We start from the raw sequence: 19023 nt of genomic DNA, 5'->3' as shown, positions 1-19023 counted from the left end.
TGAGGAAAGTAAAGAGTGAACCAATTTTGCAGAATGAAAAGCAGAAGAGTTTCATTTAGAAAGTGTGGTCAGAGGAGGCCTTTCTGAAGAGGCAACATTTATGCTGACAGCTAAAGAACTTGAGGCTGGTGAGGGGCAGGATGGTGAGCCTGGCTGGCAGAGGTGTGGGAAGGTCACAAAGCCTGACAGAAAAGACTGACTGCTCTCCAGGTCATGAGATGAATCTGAGGGAACAGGCAGGGACCTGACCATTGAGGCCCTTGCAGTCATGCAAACAGACTGACTTCTATCGTGGGTACAGTAAAAGTTCTCCCAGGGCTTTTGAAAGGGAATGACCTGATGTGATTCATGCACAGAAGAGACAGTTGGGCCAATTGTGTAGGAGATGGGGGACCATGGTATTGAGAAACGAGTTGGGAGTAACTGAGGTGGCCCAGGTGAAAGGTGTGATGCTCTGGACCAGGAGAGGCAGCAAGAGATGACAGGAAGTGGACCCTCTGCACACATGTTATCTTGAGTTCCTGACTAGAACAATTTGGAGGTCAGAAAAGTCTAAGTCTCAGCTGCATCATGACAAGCTTATGTTAACCAGATTTTAGAGATCAGGAAAGCAAACTTCCCCCTTTCTTTCTCCTAAAATGATTTACAAAAAGCCATGGCTAAGAAAAGATCTCCATTGATAGCTAAAGAAGGCTTTCTTATCTCTTCTTGCTATTCTTTGGAACTCTGCATTCAGATGCTTATTATCTTTCCTTTGCTCCTTTGCTTTTTGCTTCTCTTCTTTTCACAGCTATTTGGAAGGCCTCCCCAGACAGCCATTTTGCTTTTTTGCATTTCTTTTCCACAGGGATGGTCTTGATCCCTGTCTTCTGTACAATGTCATGAACCTCATTCCATAGTTCATCAGGCACTCTATCCATCAGATCTAGGCCCTTAAATCTATTTCTCACTTCTACTGTATAATCATAAGGGATTTGATTTATGTCATACCTGAATGGTCTAGTGGTTTTCCCTACTTTCTTCAATTTAATTCTGAATTGGCAATAAGGAGTTCATGGTCTGAGCCACAGTCAGCTCCTGGTCTTGTTTTTGCTGACTGTATAGAGCTTCTCCATTTTTGGCTGCAAAGAATATAATCAATCTGATTTCAGTGTTGACCATCTGATGATGTCCACGTGTAGAATCTTCTCTTGTGTTGTTGCAAGAGGGTGTTTGTTATGATCAGTGCATTTTCTTGGCAAAACTCTTTTAGCCTTTGCCCTGCTTCGTTCTGTATTCCAAGGCCAAATTTGCCTGTTACTCCAGGTGTTTCGTGACTTCCTACTTTTGCATTCCAGTCCCGTATAATGAAAAGGACATCTTTTTTGGGTGTTAGTTCTAAAAGGTCTTGTAGGTCTTCACAGAACCATTCAACTTCAGCTTCTTCAGCATTACTGGTTGGGGCATAGACTTGGATTACTGTGATATTGAATGGTTTGCCTTGGAAATGAACTGAGATCATTCTGTCATTTTTGAGATTGCATCCAAGTACTGCATTTTGGGCTCTTTTGTTGACCATGATGGCTACTCCATTTCTTCTGAGGGATTCCTGCCCACAGTAGTAGATATAATGGTCATCTGAGTTAAATTCACCCATTCCAGTCCATTTTAGTATGCTGATTCCTAGAATGTCGACATTCACTCTTGCCATCTCTTGTTTGACCACTTCCAATTTGCCTTGATTCATGGACCTGACATTCCAGGTTCCTATGCAATATTGCTCTTTACAGCATCAGACCTTGCTTCTATCACCAGTCACATCCACAGCTGCGTATTGTTTTTGCTTTGGCTCCATCCCTTCATTCTTTCTGGAGTTATTTCTCCACTGATCTCCAGTAGCATATTGGGCACCTACTGACCTGGGGATTTCCTCTTTCAGTATCCTATCATTTGGAAGCAACAGTTAGAACTGGACATGGAACAACAGACTGGTTCCAAATAGGAAAAGGAGTATGTCAAGGCTGTATATTGTCACCCTGCTTATTTAACTTATATGCAGAGTACATCATGAGAAACGCTGGACTGGAAGAAGCACAGCTGGAATCAAGATTGCCGGGAGAAATATCAATAACCTCAGATATGCAGATGACACCACCCTTATGGCAGAAAGTGAAGAGGAACTAAAAAGCCTCTTGATGAAAGTGAAAAGAGGAGAGTGAAAAAGTTGGCTTAAAGCTCAACATTCAGAAAACGAAGATCATGGCATCTGGTCCCATCGCTTCGTGGGAAGTGGATGGGGAAACAGTGAAAACAGTGTCAGACTTTATTTTTTGGGGCTCCAAGATCACTGCAGATGGTGACTGCAGCCATGAAATTAAAAGACGCTTACTCCTTGGAAGGAAAGTTATGACCAACCTAGACAGCATATTCAAAAGCAGAGACATTACTTTGCCAACAAAGGTCCATCTAGTCAAGGCTATGGTTTTTCCTGTGGTCATGTATGGATGTGAGAGTTGGACTATGAAGAAGGCTGAGTGCCAAAGAATTGATGCTTTTGAACTGTGGTGTTGGAGAAGACTCTTGAGAGTCTCTTGGACTGCAAGGAGATCCAACCAGTCCATTCTGAAGGAAATCAGCCCTGGGATTTCTTTGGAGGGAATGATGCTAAAAGCTGAAACTCCAGTACTTTGGCCACTTCATGCGAAGAGTTGACTCATTGGAAAAGACTGATGCTGGGAGGGACTGGGGGCAGGAGGAGAAGGGGACGACAGAGGATGAGATGGCTGGATGGCAACACTGACTCGATGGATGTGAGTCTGGGTGAACTCCGGGAGTTGGTGATGGACAGGGAGGCCTGGCGTGCTGCGATTCATGGGGTCGCAAACAGTCGGACACAACTGAGTGACTGAACTGAACTGAAGAAAAGATCTGAGACTGTGGATATCAGAAAAATTATTTTCTAAAACTTAATTCTCCAAAATGATGTAAAACTCTAAGGCGAAGGTTAGATGGAAAAAAGTCACTGCACTTGCTTCTTTATCTTATCATGTTTCGAGAGATGTTTTTAAATTTGGGGGAAAATCCTTTCTCAAAGCCTCATGTTCAAAAATGGAAAAAACTCACCCTGAAAAGTTCTGGTTCGAGCTTCTAACAGATAGTCAGGGCCAAGAGTCAAGAAATATCTTGTCCACAGACTTTTTGCTTTGAAAAAGGATTTAAACATTTCTCGTGAGTTTGTAGAGACTTATGAAGGTATCTGAGCAATTATTAATTTCTCTTCAGCATTTGCTAAAAAGTTTTTTTGATGTATTAGCAAAGTTTGTAGTAAAACATATTGGGGTCAAAGTATGGTTCATGGAGTAAAGATATTTAAAAATTGCTCATTAGAAATAACATTATGGAGTTTATAAGAGCTGAAAATGGGCTTCCTTGGCGGCTCAGTGGTAAACACACCCCTGTCAATGCAGGAGACACAGTTTTCAATCCCTGGTTTGGGAAGATACCCTGGAGGAGGATATGGCAACCCAATCCAGTATCAGTGTCTGGGAAATCCCATGGGTAGAGGAGCCTGGCAGTCTACAGTCCATGGGGTCACAAAAGAATTAGACACGACTTAGTGACTAAACAACAGTGAGCTGAAAATAATTCCTAAAGTAAGCTATTCCTTTACCAGCAAGCTATTATTTGGGAAGTCATTTTCAATTTCTTTAGGAGCCTCTCAATGTGATGGTTATAACCTGTGGGAAGAGGAGGGCCAGATTTGTCTAAAACTAAATTCTTAGGTTTGTCTGGACTTCACTGGAGCCTGGATTTTTTAGGTAGTGAAAACTGTAAGAATTCAGGGGCCCCACCAGTCACCCCCTTGTGACATCTTCCTGACTGGCTCTGAGCCCTCCAAGCAGAGGAGCCCACTGGCCAAACATCCTTCTTCCTGTCTGCTTGGCACTGCACACTCAGACCTGGCGGAGCAGTGGGGAGCTGAGAGAAATGGAAAGCATTGAGAGAGTAGCATTGAAACATATGTATGTAAATCATATGTAAAATAGATAGCTAGTGGGAAGTTGGTGTATAACACAGGGAGCTCAATCCAGTGCTCTGTGACAACCTAGATGGAGTAGGGGGTGGGAGAGAAGTTCAAGAGGGAAGGGACATGTGTATGCTTATAGCTGATTGACATTGTTTATGGCAGAAACCAACACAACATTGTAAAGCAATTATCCTCCAATTTAGAAAGATGGTAACGATAACCCTGTATGCGAGACAGCAAGAGAGACACAGATGTATAGAACAGTCTTTGGACTCTGTGGGAGAAGAAGAGGGTGGGATGATTTGGCAGAATGGCATTGAAACATGTATAATATCATATAAGAAATGAATCACCAGTCCAGGTTCTATGCATGATACTGGATGCTTGGGGCTGGTGCATTGAGACGACCCAGAGGGATGGTACAGGGAGGGAGGAGGGAGGGCGGTTCAGGATGGGGAATACGTGTATACCTGTGGCGGATTCATGTTGATATATGGCAAAACCAATACAATATTGTAAAGTAATTAACCTCCAATTAAAATAAATAAATTTATAAAAATAAATAAAAATAAATTTTTAAAAGTTTGGGATCATGGGGTCAGTAATGGGTACTCAGAAGCTAGTTGTGAGAGAAGGGGGTGGGCAGGATCGTCTCCAAGACGCAGGTGTTAGTCTCTACAACAGATTTGAAGCTGATGGCACCATTAGACCCAGCCGTGCTGGGTCATTTTATTTGACAAAGAGCAGTTAACTCACTGGTTTTGCCTGCTGAAGTCTGATTAACACTTAAGAAGCAACTGTTACAAGACATCAAACTCAATTTTGAATGTCTGTGACTCTCACATCCTGGAAGGACATGGCCAAAATATTTTTTAAAAGGTCAGCCTAGAGTTGCCATGAGGTCCACAGCTCTCTCCTGGAATCCATGGAAGAGGACACACAGCAGTGTTTCTCATAACATCTGAACGCTGGAAACAAACTCAAATGTCCTTCAGCAGATGAGTGGATAGACAAAACACAGCACATCCTTACAATGGAATAGCACTCAGCGATGCGAAGGCATGAAGCACTGATGTGTGCTGTAACATGGGTAAGCCTTCAAAATGCTGTGCTAAGCGAAAGAAGATGGTCACAGAAGACTATATGGTGCGATTTGATTTATATGAAACACCCAAAATTGGCAAGTATTTATATAGGATCTGGAAGTAGATTAGCCCTTGTTGAGGGCTGGGGGCAGAAAGGAATGGGAATTGACCTCTGACAAGGTTCCTTTGGTGGGTGGAATGTTCTAAGAATAGACAGCTGCAGAGCCTTCTAGGGTGCAGGGTATGGGTTTTTCCGTTGTTTTATTTATTTGTTTTTTTGGCCACATCATGTGACTTGTGGGGTCTTAGTTCCCTCATCCTTCCCCATCCCTCAGCAGTGACACCGCTGAGTCCTAACCACTAGACTACCAGGGAATTCCCTGTTCAATCCACTTTAAGTGGAAATTTAATCATATGTTAATGATATCTTAATAAAGCTATTTTTAAAAAAAAACAAGTAAATAGAATTTCTCACATTAGCCACTAGTCCTAATTGTGGACCACAGTTGAACATCCCACCTGTCCTCAGCAATCTGTTCAGGTTGGTCACAGTTTTGAAATCATCCCGGCCATTTCCCCTGTGCTCAGGAGATACATTCAAGGAAACCAAGTCTTTCAACTACTAATATGACTAAATGAGCTAAATCAAAATTTAAGAGATAAATCCGCTGGTGCAAATTTGTAGGAAAACAAGTAGCAGAGTTCGTTCCAAAATTTAAAAGATCTCCATCTATTTAAATAATGACTCTGTAGTGATGAAATGAGCAGTATTTCTCTGTATTAAACTTCAGATTCAGGAAATCTTTCAGTTCAGTCAATCAGTCGTGTCCGACTCTTTGCGACCCCATGAATCGCAGCACACCAGGCCTCCCTGTCCATCACCAGCTCCCAGAGTTCCCTCAAACTCACGTCCATCAAGTCGGTAATGCCATCCAGCCATCTCATCCTCTGTCGTCCCCTTCTCCTCCTGCCCCCAGTCCCTCCCAGCATCAGAGTCTTTTCCAATGAGTCAACTCTTCACATGAGGTGGCCAAAGTACTGGAGTTTCAGCTTTTAGCATCATTTCTTCCAAAGAACACCAAGGACCGATCTCCTTTAGAATGGACTGGTTGGCTCTCCTTGTACTCCAAGGGACTCTCAAGAGTCTTCTCCAACACCACAGTTCAAAAGCATCAATTCTTTGGCACTCAGCCTTCTTCACAGTCCAACTCTCACATCCATACATGACCACTGGAAAAACCATAGCCTTGACTAGATGAACCTTTGTTGGCAAAGTAATGTCTCTGCTTTTTAATATGCTATCTAGGTTGGTCATAACTTTCCTTCCAAGGAGTAAGCGTCTTTTAATTTCATGGCTGCAGTCACCATCTGCAGTGATCTTGGAGCCCCCAAAAATAAAGTCTGACACTGTTTCCACTGTTTCCCCATCTATTTCCCATGAAGTGATGGGACCAGATGCCATGATCTTCGTTTTCTGAATGTTGAGCTTTAAGCCAACTTTTTCACTCTCCTCTTTTCACTTTCATCAAGAGGCTTTTTAGTTCCTCTTCACTTTCTGCCATAAGGGTGGTGTCATCTGCATATCTGAGGTTATTGATATTTCTCCTGGCAATCTTGATTCCAGCTTGTGTTTCTTCCAGCCCAGCGTTTCTCATGATGTACTCTGCATATAAGTTAAATAAGCAGGGTGACAATATACAGCCTTGACATACTCCTTTTCCTATTTGGAACCAGTCTGTTGTTCCATGTCCAGTTCTAACTCTTGCTTCCTGACCTGCATATGGGTTTCTCAAGAGGCATGTCAGGTGGTCTGGTATTCCCGTCTTTCAGAATTTTCCACAGTTTATCATGATCCACACAGTCAAAGGCTTTGGCATAGTCAATAAAGCAGAAATAGATGTTTTTCTGGAACTGTCTCGCTTTTTCCATGATCCAGCGGATGCTGGCAATTTAATCTCTGGTTCCTCTGCCTTTTCTAAAACCAGCTTGAACATCTGGGAGTTCACAGTTCATGTATTGCTGAAGCCTGGCTTGGAGAATTTTGAGCATTACTTTACTAGTATGTGAGATGAGTGCAGTTGTGTGGTAGTTTGAGCATTCTTTGGCATTTCCTTTCTTTGGGATTGGAATGAAAACTGACCTTTTCCAGTCCTGTGGCCACTGCTGAGTTTTCCAAATTTGCTGGCATAGTGAGTGCAGCACTTTCACAGCATCATCTTTCAGGATTTGAAATAGCTCAACTGGAATGCCATCACCTCCACTAGCTTTGTTCGTAGTGATGCTTTCTAAGGCCCACTTGACTTCACATTCCAGGATGTCTGGCTCTAGGTGAGTGATCACACCATCATGATTATCTTGGTCATGAAGCTCTTGTTTGTACAGTTCTTCTGTGTATTCTTGCCACCTCTTCTTAATATCTTCTGCTTCTGTTAGGTCCATACCATTTCTGTCCTTTATTGAGCCCATCTTTGCATGAAATGTTCCCTTGATATCTCTAATTTTCTTGAAGAGATCTCTAATCTTTCCCATTCTATTGTTTTGCTCTATTTCTTTGCATTGATCCCTGAAGAAGGCTTTCTTATCTGTTCTTGCAGGAAACCTTAAGTCATGTTAAAACACACACACACTCACAAAATAGGTAATACGTGTATATGTGATCTGAAATGACTCATGTATTCCAAATACACTTTTTTCAGATCTAATATCCTGAAAGGAGTCAGATTGTCCAAGTTTTCTCAATCTGTAGTTCTAATGGAAAAGAGATAAATCCTTAGGAACAAAGAGTGGCTATGATAATGGTTACAATAAACAAAAGGGGGAAGAAATGTGTTCGCCTTGGCCCTGGGGTAAAGCCCCATCTCTCGCTTCTGTTTTGGTGGGCCTCCACCCTCTCACCAGAATGTCCCCATCTACCGCCCCCTGGGCCCTTGCCTGGCCTCTGAATCTTCACTTAGGACCCCTCCCCATGGGCCCCGACCAGGTCGCTGCTCAAGATCTTTGCTTCTACTTATCTCAAACAGGCTTAGAAACGTGAACCACGGGCAACTGCTAGGTCAGGAGAGGAAGTCTGAGCCCTTGAGAAGAAAGCAGACATTTCCTGAGGCAAGCACAGACCTTTTACATGGTGCTTCCTATCCAGGGGGCCCGCAGTGGGGACTGGCCATCCTGGTGCTGTGAGACTGGCCGTGGGAGCACAGCACGACCTTGGACAAGGGCATTGCTAGTCTATTCAGCTGTCCAATGAACAGCCATCGGGGCAAATAAGTGCCCTCCAGTCTAGGCTCCCCTTAGTTTCTGTGGAAAGCTCTTGTTTATAATTTTTTCCTCCTTAAAAGGACCTTTAGATCATTAGCATCATGGTTGTCATCACCATCATCAAAGTTATTATACATGCATAATATTTCTTATCTGCATATTAGAATTCCATATCAAACTCAAATTTGGATGCTTTTGTCTGCTTCCTCTTCTTTAATTTTTAAATTTTTAATTGAAATATAGCTGATTTATAATGTACTAATTTCTGCTGTACAGCAAAGTAATTCAGTCATACATATATCCATTATGATTTGATATTCCATATTGATATATATTCAATATCCTGAGATATATATTCTCAGTGTTATACAGTTCTCTGTGCTATATGGTAAGACCTTGTTTTTCCATTCTATATATAATAGTTTGCATCTGCTAGTCCCAACCTCCCACTCCATCCCTCCTCCAGCCCCCTCCTTGGCAACCACAAGTCTGTTCTCTATGTAAATCTATTTCTGTTTCATATATAAGTTCATTTGAGTCTTATTTTAGATTCCACATATAAGTGATATCGTATGATATTTGTCTTTCTCCATCTGACTTACTTCACTTAATAGGGATTCACCCATCCCTGTTCCTAGATGGACCTAGAGAATGGTAAAACTCCATTGTATTGAATATATATGTACCACATCTTCTTTCCCCGTTCATCTGTCTGTGGGCATTTAGGTTGTTTCCATGTCTTGACTATTGTAAGTAGTGCTGCTGTTGGGGTGCACATTGGGGTGCATGTATCTTTTTGAATTACAGTTTTCTCTGAATCTGTGCCCAGGAGTGGGATTGCTGGATCTTCTGGTACCTCTGTTTTTCTGAGGAATCTCCATACTGTTCTCCATGGTGACTGCACCAACTCATGCTTGCTCTTTCTGAATGTTGTCTTATGTGAAGCCCATGAGCATTTTATTTTATTTCATTCTATTTTGATTTATTTTGCTTCTGGGTGTTTTGTTTGTTTATTAAAATCAGTAATAAAACACCCAGGATCCCTGATACTTTGAGTATCTTTCTAAGTTTGAAAACTTTAATCAGTTTCATCTGCCATTTTATCTTACTGAGCAATGTTGACATTCTCTGGATAATCCACCAGCTTTCTCCCCACCTCCCCCACCAAGCCATGGCGACTCTGCATTTACTCAAAGGGCAGGTGGCACTCTCCCAGCATGAGCCATCGTGTTGTCCAGAGGTTACACTTGACAACATGAAACTAAGGCTCAGAGGGGAATGAAGGTGTCCTGTGTTAGTGCTCAGTGAGGAAAGAGGCCTGCACTATCCTTTGGGGGCTCAGGGCAAAGGGAAGAGAGAGTTGAAGGAGTTATGGCAGTATATGTGGGCCTGTCAGACAGTGTTCTGTGAGAAGTGACGGGTAAACAGGGACTTGAAGTGAAGGAATAAAGCAGGGGTACAGTGGAAACAGTGGCAAACTTTATCTTTGGGGGGCTCCAAAATCACTGTAGATGGTCATTGAGGCCATGAAATTAAAAGATGCTTACTCCTTGGAAGGAAAGTTATGACCAACCTAGATAGCATATTCAAAAGCAGAGACATTACTTTGCCAACAAAGGTCCATCTAGTCAAGGCTATGGTTTTTCCAATGTTCATGTATGGATGTGAGAGTTGGACTGTGAAGAAAGCTGAGCACCGAAGAATTGATGCTTTTGAACTCTGGTGTTGGAGAAGACTCTTGAGAGTCCCTTGGACTGCAAGGAGAGCCAACCAGTCCATTCTAAAGGAGATCAGTCCTGCGTGTTCATTGGAGGGACTGATGCTAAAGCTGAAACTCCAATACTTTGGCCACCTCATATGACGAGTTGACTCATTGGAAAAGACTCTGATGCTGGGAGGGATTGGGGGCAGGAGGAGAAGGGGACGACAGAGGATGAGATGGCTGGATGGCATCACTGACTGGATGGACATGAGTTTGAGTGAACTCCGGGAGCTGGTGATGGACAGGGAGGCCTGGCGTGCTGCAATTCATGGGGTCGCAAAGAGTCAGACACGACTGAGCGACTGAACTGAACTGATGGAGATAGAACATTCCAGCCAGGGAGAGTGGCAAGTGCAAAGCCTGAGGGAGGCAGATGCAGTGAGCATCCTGAACAGAGTGAGCAGGAGGAAAGAGGTGGAAGACGACTGCACAGAGGGGTACTGGGCCAGATCGTGGAGCCTGGTGGACCATGTGGAAGAGGCTCCAGAAGAAGCGGGTAAACCAGAGCCATGTGGCATGCTGTGGTGCTTGCAGGAGCAGGAGAAATCGGTGTCTTCACAAGGACAGGCACCATTAGGTAGTCAGTGACAGACGCCTGGTTAGATGGGTGCAGGAGAAGAGGATGATGGGTGGCTTTCTGGAGGAGCCAGTACACTCGGAGGTCAGCAGAGAAAGAAGGTGTTGCTGGAGCGGGAAGGAGTGAAGGATTTTTTTTTTTTTAATGGAGGAATCAACAGCATATTTTTAGCCTGAAAGGAATAATCCAGTAGAGGAAAAAACTGTGGTTTTGTTCTCCCTTAATATGTATATTTCCTAGATGCGCTCTTGCCTTGTATTGCCCACATCTTTCTAGCACAGAATTCCAAACCACTGTGGTATAAATAGCTCTGCTGTGCTCTCTTTTGAGTGTCACGGGAGGAAACGTGATAAACTCTCTCTCTGTCTATAGTCTAATAGTCTACGGTCTGTGTCTATGTCTAATAGTCGTTGGAGGCTTCACTGGTGCCTCAGACAGTAAAGAATCTGCATGCAATGAAGGAGACCTGGGTTCCATCCCTGGGTCAGGAAGATCCCCTGGAGAAGGGAGTGGCTACTCACTCCAGTATTCTTGCCTGGAGAATTCCAGTTTTCTTGAGCTCCAAAATCAATGCAGATGGTGACTGCAGCCATGAAATTAAAAGACGCTTGCTCACTGGAAGAAAAGCTATGACAAACCTAGGCAGTATATTAAAAAGCAGACTGTTTATAATAGCCAGGACATGGAAGCAACCTAGATGCCCATCAGGAGATGAATGGATAAGAAAGCTATGGTACATATACACAATGGAGTATTACTCAGCCATTAAAAAGAATACATTTGAATCAGTTCTAATGAGGTGGATGAAACTGGAGCCTATTATACAGAGTGAAGTAAGCCAGAAAGAAAAACACCAATACAGTATACTAACGCATATATATGGAATTTAGAAAGATGGTAACAATAACCCTATGTACGAGACAGCAAAAGAGACACTGATGTATAGAATAGTCTTATGGACTCTGTGGGAGAGGAAGATGGTGGGAAGATTTGGGAGAATGGCATTGAAACATGTATAATATCATGTATGAAACGAGTCGCCAGTCCAGGTTCGATGCACGATACTGGATGCTTGGGGCTGGTGCACTGGGACGACCCAGAGGGATGGTATGGGGAGGGAGGAGGGAGGAGGGTTCAGGATGGGGAACACATGTATACCTGTGGCAGATTCATTTTGATATTTGGCAAAACCAATACAATATTGTAAAGTTTAAAAATAAAATAAAACTAATAAAAAAAAGCAGAGATATCACTTTGCCGACAAAAGTCTGTATAGTCAAAGCTATGGTTTTTCCAGTAGTCATGTATGGGTGTAAGAGTTGGACCATAAAGAAGGCTGAGCATGGAAGAATTAATGCTTTTGAACTGTGGTGCTAGAGAAGACTCTTGAGAATCCCTTGGACATGAGATCAAACCAGTCAATCCTAAAGGAAATCAACCCTGAATATTCATTGGAAGGACTGATGTTGAAGCTGAAGCTCCAATATTTTGGCTACCTAATGAGAAGAGCTGACTCATTGGAAGAGACCCTGATGCTGGGGAAGACTGAAGGCAGGAGGAGAAGGAGATGACAGAGGATGGCATCCCTGACTCAATGGACATGAATTTGAGCGACCTGTGGGAGATGGTAAAGAACAGGGAAGCCTGGCTTGCTGTAGTCCATGGGGTCACAAAGAGTCAGGGATGACTGAGTGACTGAACAATGACACTACAAAAGCCATGAGAAAAGCAAGCACTTTTTTTTAATATAAATTTATTTATTTCAATTGGAGGTTAATTACTTTACAATATTGTAGTGGTTTTGCCATACATTAACATGAATCTGCCACGGGTGGACATGTGTTCCCCATTTTGAACCCCCCTCCCACCTCCCTCCCCTTCCCATCCCTCTGGGTCATCCCAGTGCACCAGCCCCAAGCACCCTGTCTCATGCATCGAACCTGGACTGGCAATCCATTTCACATATGATAATATACATATTTCAATACCATTCTCCCAAATCATCCCACCAACAGAGTCCAAAAGACTGTTCAATACATCTGTGTCTCTTTTGCTATCTTGCATACAGGGTTATCATTACCACCTTTCTAAATTCCATATATATGTGTCAGTATACTGTATTGGTGTTTTCCTTTCTGGCTTACTTCACTCTGTATAATAGGCTCCAGTTTCATCCACCTCATTAGAACTGATTCAAATGTATTCTTTTTAATGGCTGAGTAATACTCCATTGTGTATATGTACCACAGCTTTCTTATCCATTCATCTGCTGATGGACATCTAGGTTGCTTCCATGTCCTGGCTATTAAAAACAGTGCTGCGATGAACATTGGGGTACACATGTCTCTTTCCCTTCTGGTTTCCTCGGTGTGTATGCCCAGCAGTGGGATTGCTGGGTCATAAGGCAGTTCTATTTCCAGTTTTTTAAGGAAGGCCTGAGCAGGAAGGGACTGGGGCCTCTCCATCCCCACTTCCCTCAGTATTTTTCCTCTTACTTCTGCCAGCTCACCTCCAGGGACACGTTCTTTTTTCCTGCCTAAAGTGTGGGGGGAAAGTCTTGTCAGAGTTTTGTTGAAAGAGAACTGGCATTTGGGAGCAGCATTTGCTAGGAGGCTTAGGATAGATAGGCCTGCTCACAGAGCTGCCCACAAGTGCCCACATCTCCTGCTTCCAAGCAAGCACATCCCAGGGAGACTAACCTGGAACAGAACCACCTGGCCCGGGAGCTGCTTTTCCGAAATTCCTCTGCACCTGACTTTGAGAATCCTCTCTGCTGTCTGGTGCCCAGGGCCCAGCTCCCAGCTCAGCCGTGTGTGCAGCCAAGAGTCTAGGGACACAGGAACCACTTGCCCCATCAGTCACGTTCATATCCAGAGCCTGAACCAGTAGGGTGGAGGAAGCTCTGGCCTCGGTGGGGAGTCCTAGGGCAACAGGGTCCCCTGCAGCACTCCCAGGTTATTCCGTACAGAGTCCTTGTTCTCAGCCCCATTTCCCCTTGTAAGGGAAGTATGGAAAACTAAGATTTCTCTTTGAAAGCCCTCGGGGCACAACTGCCCTGAATCCTGAGCTGGGGCAACATCCTTGGCATCTGTGCACACCTGTGACTCTTGCCTGGGTTTCAGGGCCCTCAGCCCTGCACCGACTCAGGCATCCTGACCACACTCTCTAGTTCTCCTGCTGTAGGAATGGCCACACTTGTTTTCTGTGTAAAACTTAAAATGTTTGTATTAGACTGGGCTTTCTGTGATACTTAGAAAATAAGATAGTAAGAAAATTAAGATGCTTTGGTGGTCTAAATACTTGTGAAGTACGTTTTTTTTTAATATTACAAAATGCCTTAAAGAGTTCTAGGTAAATTTAAGAGAGGATTTATTGGATTTTCACTAACTGTAGGGGAAAAAAGCAAAAAGAATTAGTTTGATCCATCGTGCCTCAGTAACCTCATAGCTGCTGCACTCAACGAATTGTTTCATTCTGTTGTTTAAAAACAGGGATTCATTCAGCTGCATAGGAGATGAAATCTGTCATTAGAAACTTTGCCATCAGGCTTAAGAAATACATTTATAACTCATTTCTTTCAGGAACCAGGTTTCAAGATCTCCATAAGAAGTCTTTTATTAAGATAAATCACAGCTTTGTCAGTTTCTCCAGAAGTACTCTATTTTTAATTCCCAAGGAGAATCAAAATAATGAAAATAAATTAACCTAGTAGGTTATTTTCTTTCTAATGGCACCTGTTTTTATTAATAGAATTCCAGTCTACATATTTCTTGGGCTTCCCTGGTGGCTCAGGCGGTAAAGAATCTGTCTGCAATGCAGGAGACCTGGGTTCAATCCCTGGGTTGAGAAGATCCCCTGGAGAAGGGAATGGCAACCTATTCCAGTATTCTTGCCTAGAGAATTCCATGGACAGAGGAACTTGGAAGGCTGTAGTCCATGGAGTCACAAAGAGTCGGACACAACTGAGCAACTAACACACATATTCCTTACTATTTGCTTAGTAGAAGCAGTCATTCATAACATTGTATAGCATTTTATAAGAACTTTTAGTGCCTTTTTTTTTTTAGCTGCACTAGGCCTTAGTTGCCACACATGGGCTCTTTACTTGCTGCATGCAGACTCTTCCTTGCAGTGTACAGGATCTAGCTCACTGCCCAGAGATGGAACCTGGGCCCCTGCACTGGGAGCGGCCCCTGGGTCACCAGGGAAGCCCTCTAAAGGACTCTTAAAGTGAAGCTTTCTGGATGTTTGCAGCAGCTCCGGGCAGTCCTAGTAGTGATACTCTTCTGCGTTCTTGAGCCCTTGTCCTCCCCGAGGGACACAGGGGGCCAAGCGAGCAGATGCTACCCCAGCATCAGACAGCAGGGCGACCTGCTGTGCAACCTCCCTTCCAGTGATGTCCTCTTTTAACTGTTCCTCTGGTAAATTCAATACTGTTTTCCTTGGATCATGTGTTTAAAAGGAAATCCTAGATGAGTTCAAACATTACTGCTCAGTCTCTATTTTCTGTTTTCAAATGACTGGTCCCCATGCTTGATGACGCTCAATTAAAAAAGAAAAAACGGTCCCAAGTATTCATTGTATAGATTTCCATGCCTGGGGAAACATAATGTGGAAACTGAATCTGAGATCATTTTAAATAAACATATGAGTTCTTATATGATGCTGCTTATTTCACTAATGCTTCTGATTTATACGGTAGTGCCATCCCCTTTTATGTAATGGAGCCAATCTCAGCACCTCACCTGAATATGAGGGATATTTCTTTATTTTCCTGTGTGTAAGACTCCTTTAGTATGCCTAAAAATATAAACGTGCTTGTGTCCTATTCCATTCGACCTTCTTTGATTCCAAGTTAAGAGCCACTGGATGAATTCACCTTTAACTCTATTATGGTTTTAAATCAAGTATCAGGTAACATTCCTGTGTATGTGGTATTATTTTTCTCTAATAAATCAAATCCTTCATGATACTTGCTCACCTACTATAGATGGACTGTAGTGATCTTTCTAAGTCTTTGTTTATATCATGTGTTTTCTCCCCATCCAGAGTAAAAGAAGCTGAAGAGGTGTGTAGGCAGAAAAAGGGAAAGTCACTCTATAAAATAAAACCAAGACATGACTCTGGAATTGTAAGTATTTATTCTGTTTTTTGATTTGTGGTTTTCTCTGGCTTTTAAACACTCTTTTCTCAGAATATACAAATCCACCTAATAACATTTTAATCATCTTCCTCTTAAGTTTGAACAAATAGTGAGCTTCCAACTTAGAGAATCTCCTTTTCCTTCTGCCTGTAATCAGGTACCAGAGGCTAAAAGAATCTCGGTGTTCAGCATTCAAAGCCTAACCATCAAGATGGGTCCACTGAGGGGGTGCATATATGTGGGGGGCTGCTGGTGGAGTTGGGGCCATCTTTCACTCTCCTCATCATACATGGGTCACAGCACAGCTGATGTAATCCCATGAGCACCCTTGGGGCCTAGCACAGGGAGTGCAGGTGCAGCATTGTTCTTTGCTCAGACCAGGGGCTCAGGCTGCACAGGGGCTACCAGCAGCTGTCAGCCCACAGCCAAGCGTAACAAGCCAAGCTCTTCCCTCTTTGCTCATTTCTCCCTTCAAAATAAAACACCAGGTTGTGCACCAAGAAGGGAAGGGTTTGGTGGACATGATGAGTCCACGTGATGCTGTCTTATGTTTTGTTGAATGTTTGAGGGATTATCACTTGGCACTACAGAGCAAGTAAATGCTATTTTAAATGAACAGTTGGGTTAGATCTTAAAATAGCATTTTGAATTAGTTAGTCTAATATAGTGTAAATGGAAGATACTCAAATAACCAAAATTGGGCCACAATTAAACAGCTTTATTTAGAAAAAATTAGAAATTATATCTGCATTTAAAAGATATTTCCCCTTCCGTTTCTCTGTACCAAAATCTTATTGAACAACAAGTATTATATTATGGTTTGGTTTATCTTCTGTCTTTTTGATGAAAGTATATCTTCAAGTACATGTATAGAATGAGAAGGAATAGTTATTTATTAACCACAATTATGCTGTTATAAGGATAGCAGAGAATTAAATTACATTAAGAATGAGATGAAAGTGTGTTAGTCACTCAGTTGTGTCTGACTCTTTGTGACCCCATGGACTATAGCCTGCCAAGCTCCTCTATCCATGGAATTCCCCAGGCAAGAATACTGGAATGGGTCACCATTCCATTCTCCAGGGGATCTTCCCGACCCAGGGATCGAACCCGGCTCTCCCACATTGTGGGCAGATTCTTTACCATCTGAGTCATAGAAGAGAATTAAATCACATTAACAATGAGATGAAGCCTCAGTTCAATTTTAATATTTATGTGTTTGGACATAAGACTGAAAATGAGAACAGTGAGCTGATACTCTTTCACATCGATTAGAAGCTAAATTTTGAAACATTTTTTTCCCTCAAAAATATTACTGAAAATTCTGAGATAAATAGATTTTACTTATATGTTTTTTCACTTATGAGCTGTGGATCTTTAACCTTTTCTCAAAGAATTTGATCCAAATGAAAATGCTATTCTAAACTCTATACATTCTTTAAAGTTATTTCTTCTAACTATTTCTTTTACCTGGTGCATTTATTTCAGAAAGCAAAAATAAGCATGAAAACCTGACTAATGAAAAGCAGAACAAAAATGAGTCACTGAAGCCACTTCCACAGAATTCAGCCAGCCTGAGGGCAGGAAGGAAACTCATCATTTTGATCATGTTTCTTCTTGGCCTCTTGCATAATCTTTATGTTTTCCAGACAGTTTACTGATTGTTGAATTCTACACTGTATTCATATAAAAATGCAAAAGCAGTAGACCAGTGGAGAATGTGACACCTTTTCTTTTTGAAAAAGTTTATGGTATTTTACCAATAGACCAAAACAGCATGTGTAAGAGGCAGTATCTGCATTAATTCTGAACATGCGAAACAGTAACCTCCAACTTACTGTTGTGAGAATATTCCCTGTCACAGCGAAACACTCTTTCTCCTGATGACCAGTACTCCACGTCACTGCATTTAGATTTATGGTTAACATGTTATTTCTAGTGACTTGTTTGTATCAGTTTCACATCTGCATATAAATTTTCTATTTTAAAATTGAGGTACCATTTATATATGTCATAGATAAGGCTTTCCCAGCTCTTGGGTTGGTCTCTGTAACTATATATTTGTGAAAGAAGATTATCATTTTTTTTACTCATCAGACAATGAATAGAAAAAAATATAGCAAAAGGAAAACCCTTTCTATACATCATTTAATATAGGCAGGAATTATAATTTTAAGTTAAATGAGGGTCTTTATCAACCATGTCCTTTAGGACCTACATAAAGCCAATCTGCAGCAAAGGCCAATTAAACCAAAATCGTGCCTCTCTGTAACTTTTACCATTGCCCTTCTCAAAGAAAATGACACAGTGCTTTTAAATGATCCTCATAAAATTGCCAAACATGACAACTGTTGGCAAAAAAAAAAAAAGAGTAACTTTAAATGGATTGATATCTACCTAGGACTTGTTCATTAAACCCACCTGCCTGAGTATTGTGACTTGATTGGGGTTTCCTTTATGTGTTACGGCAGTTAATCAAAAGCTATGAAATGAGTATGCAAGAGTTTATGATCTAAAGGAGCCTAAGAAAATATTTTATTTTAGTTTGAGAGGGGAAAAGTATAACTCCACTCTTTCTGAGAGTATTTTAAAGTCACTTCTGAAGCATTGTGATGGCTTTGTCTAACATTAATAGATTTTTAAAAATGATATGTCTTGGGGTATGGCTATAAATAAAGGGGAGAATCTGTTGCTATTGCAAACCAATGATGGAAGCAACTTACAAAGAAAATCTGAATTGTAACTATGTTTCTATTTATGTAAAATACTGTCCTCACCTTTCAGTCTGTAGTTGATGTGCACAGACACAGTGGTGGCTCTCGGGTTGCTGTTCTGCCGTCTTCCTGTCTCCTTCAGTCCCTCCATGTGTATATGAACTTCAATGATACAATGGGGCGTTTAACAGAGATTGCTATGTGCAATACTGTATTTAGTGTTTCTATTTTAATTTTTCTAGGATGTTAATTTATATGAAAATAAAATGCATAATAAAAGAGTTCTGTGCCTATTGTGTAATATAACCTAAAAGCACATGCAAAATATTTACCCCAGAGGGGAATTAAGTTAGAGCATCTGTGTCCAAAGACTTTTGAAAGTTCTTATTTCAGGCTGAACAGTTATTAGTGAATAGTGAAAGTCACTCAGTCGTGTCCAACTCTGCATGGACTACACGCATGGACTACACAGTCCATGGAA

General features: G+C 42.0%; 1 protein-coding gene across 1 annotated transcript in view; it reads left to right on the top strand.

Moving 5' to 3' along the window:
- The window catches only part of FMN2 (formin 2), a 356666-nt gene extending 337843 nt beyond the window's left edge, over window positions 1-18823 (top strand). Inside the window, exons 17-18 of the mRNA XM_027530594.1 lie at window positions 15735-15816; window positions 17317-18823. Coding sequence (XP_027386395.1) covers window positions 15735-15816; window positions 17317-17343 — 109 coding nt within the window. The 3' untranslated portion in view covers window positions 17344-18823. The remainder of the gene's footprint in view (window positions 1-15734; window positions 15817-17316) is intronic.
- The last annotated feature ends 200 nt before the right edge of the window (window positions 18824-19023 follow it).

Source organism: Bos indicus x Bos taurus, chromosome 28, assembly GCF_003369695.1.
Source record: "Bos indicus x Bos taurus breed Angus x Brahman F1 hybrid chromosome 28, Bos_hybrid_MaternalHap_v2.0, whole genome shotgun sequence".
Taxonomy (NCBI): Eukaryota; Metazoa; Chordata; class Mammalia; order Artiodactyla; family Bovidae; genus Bos; species Bos indicus x Bos taurus.
The sequence above is the reverse complement of the archived record's forward strand: the minus strand, read 5'-3'. Positions and strand labels throughout refer to the sequence as shown.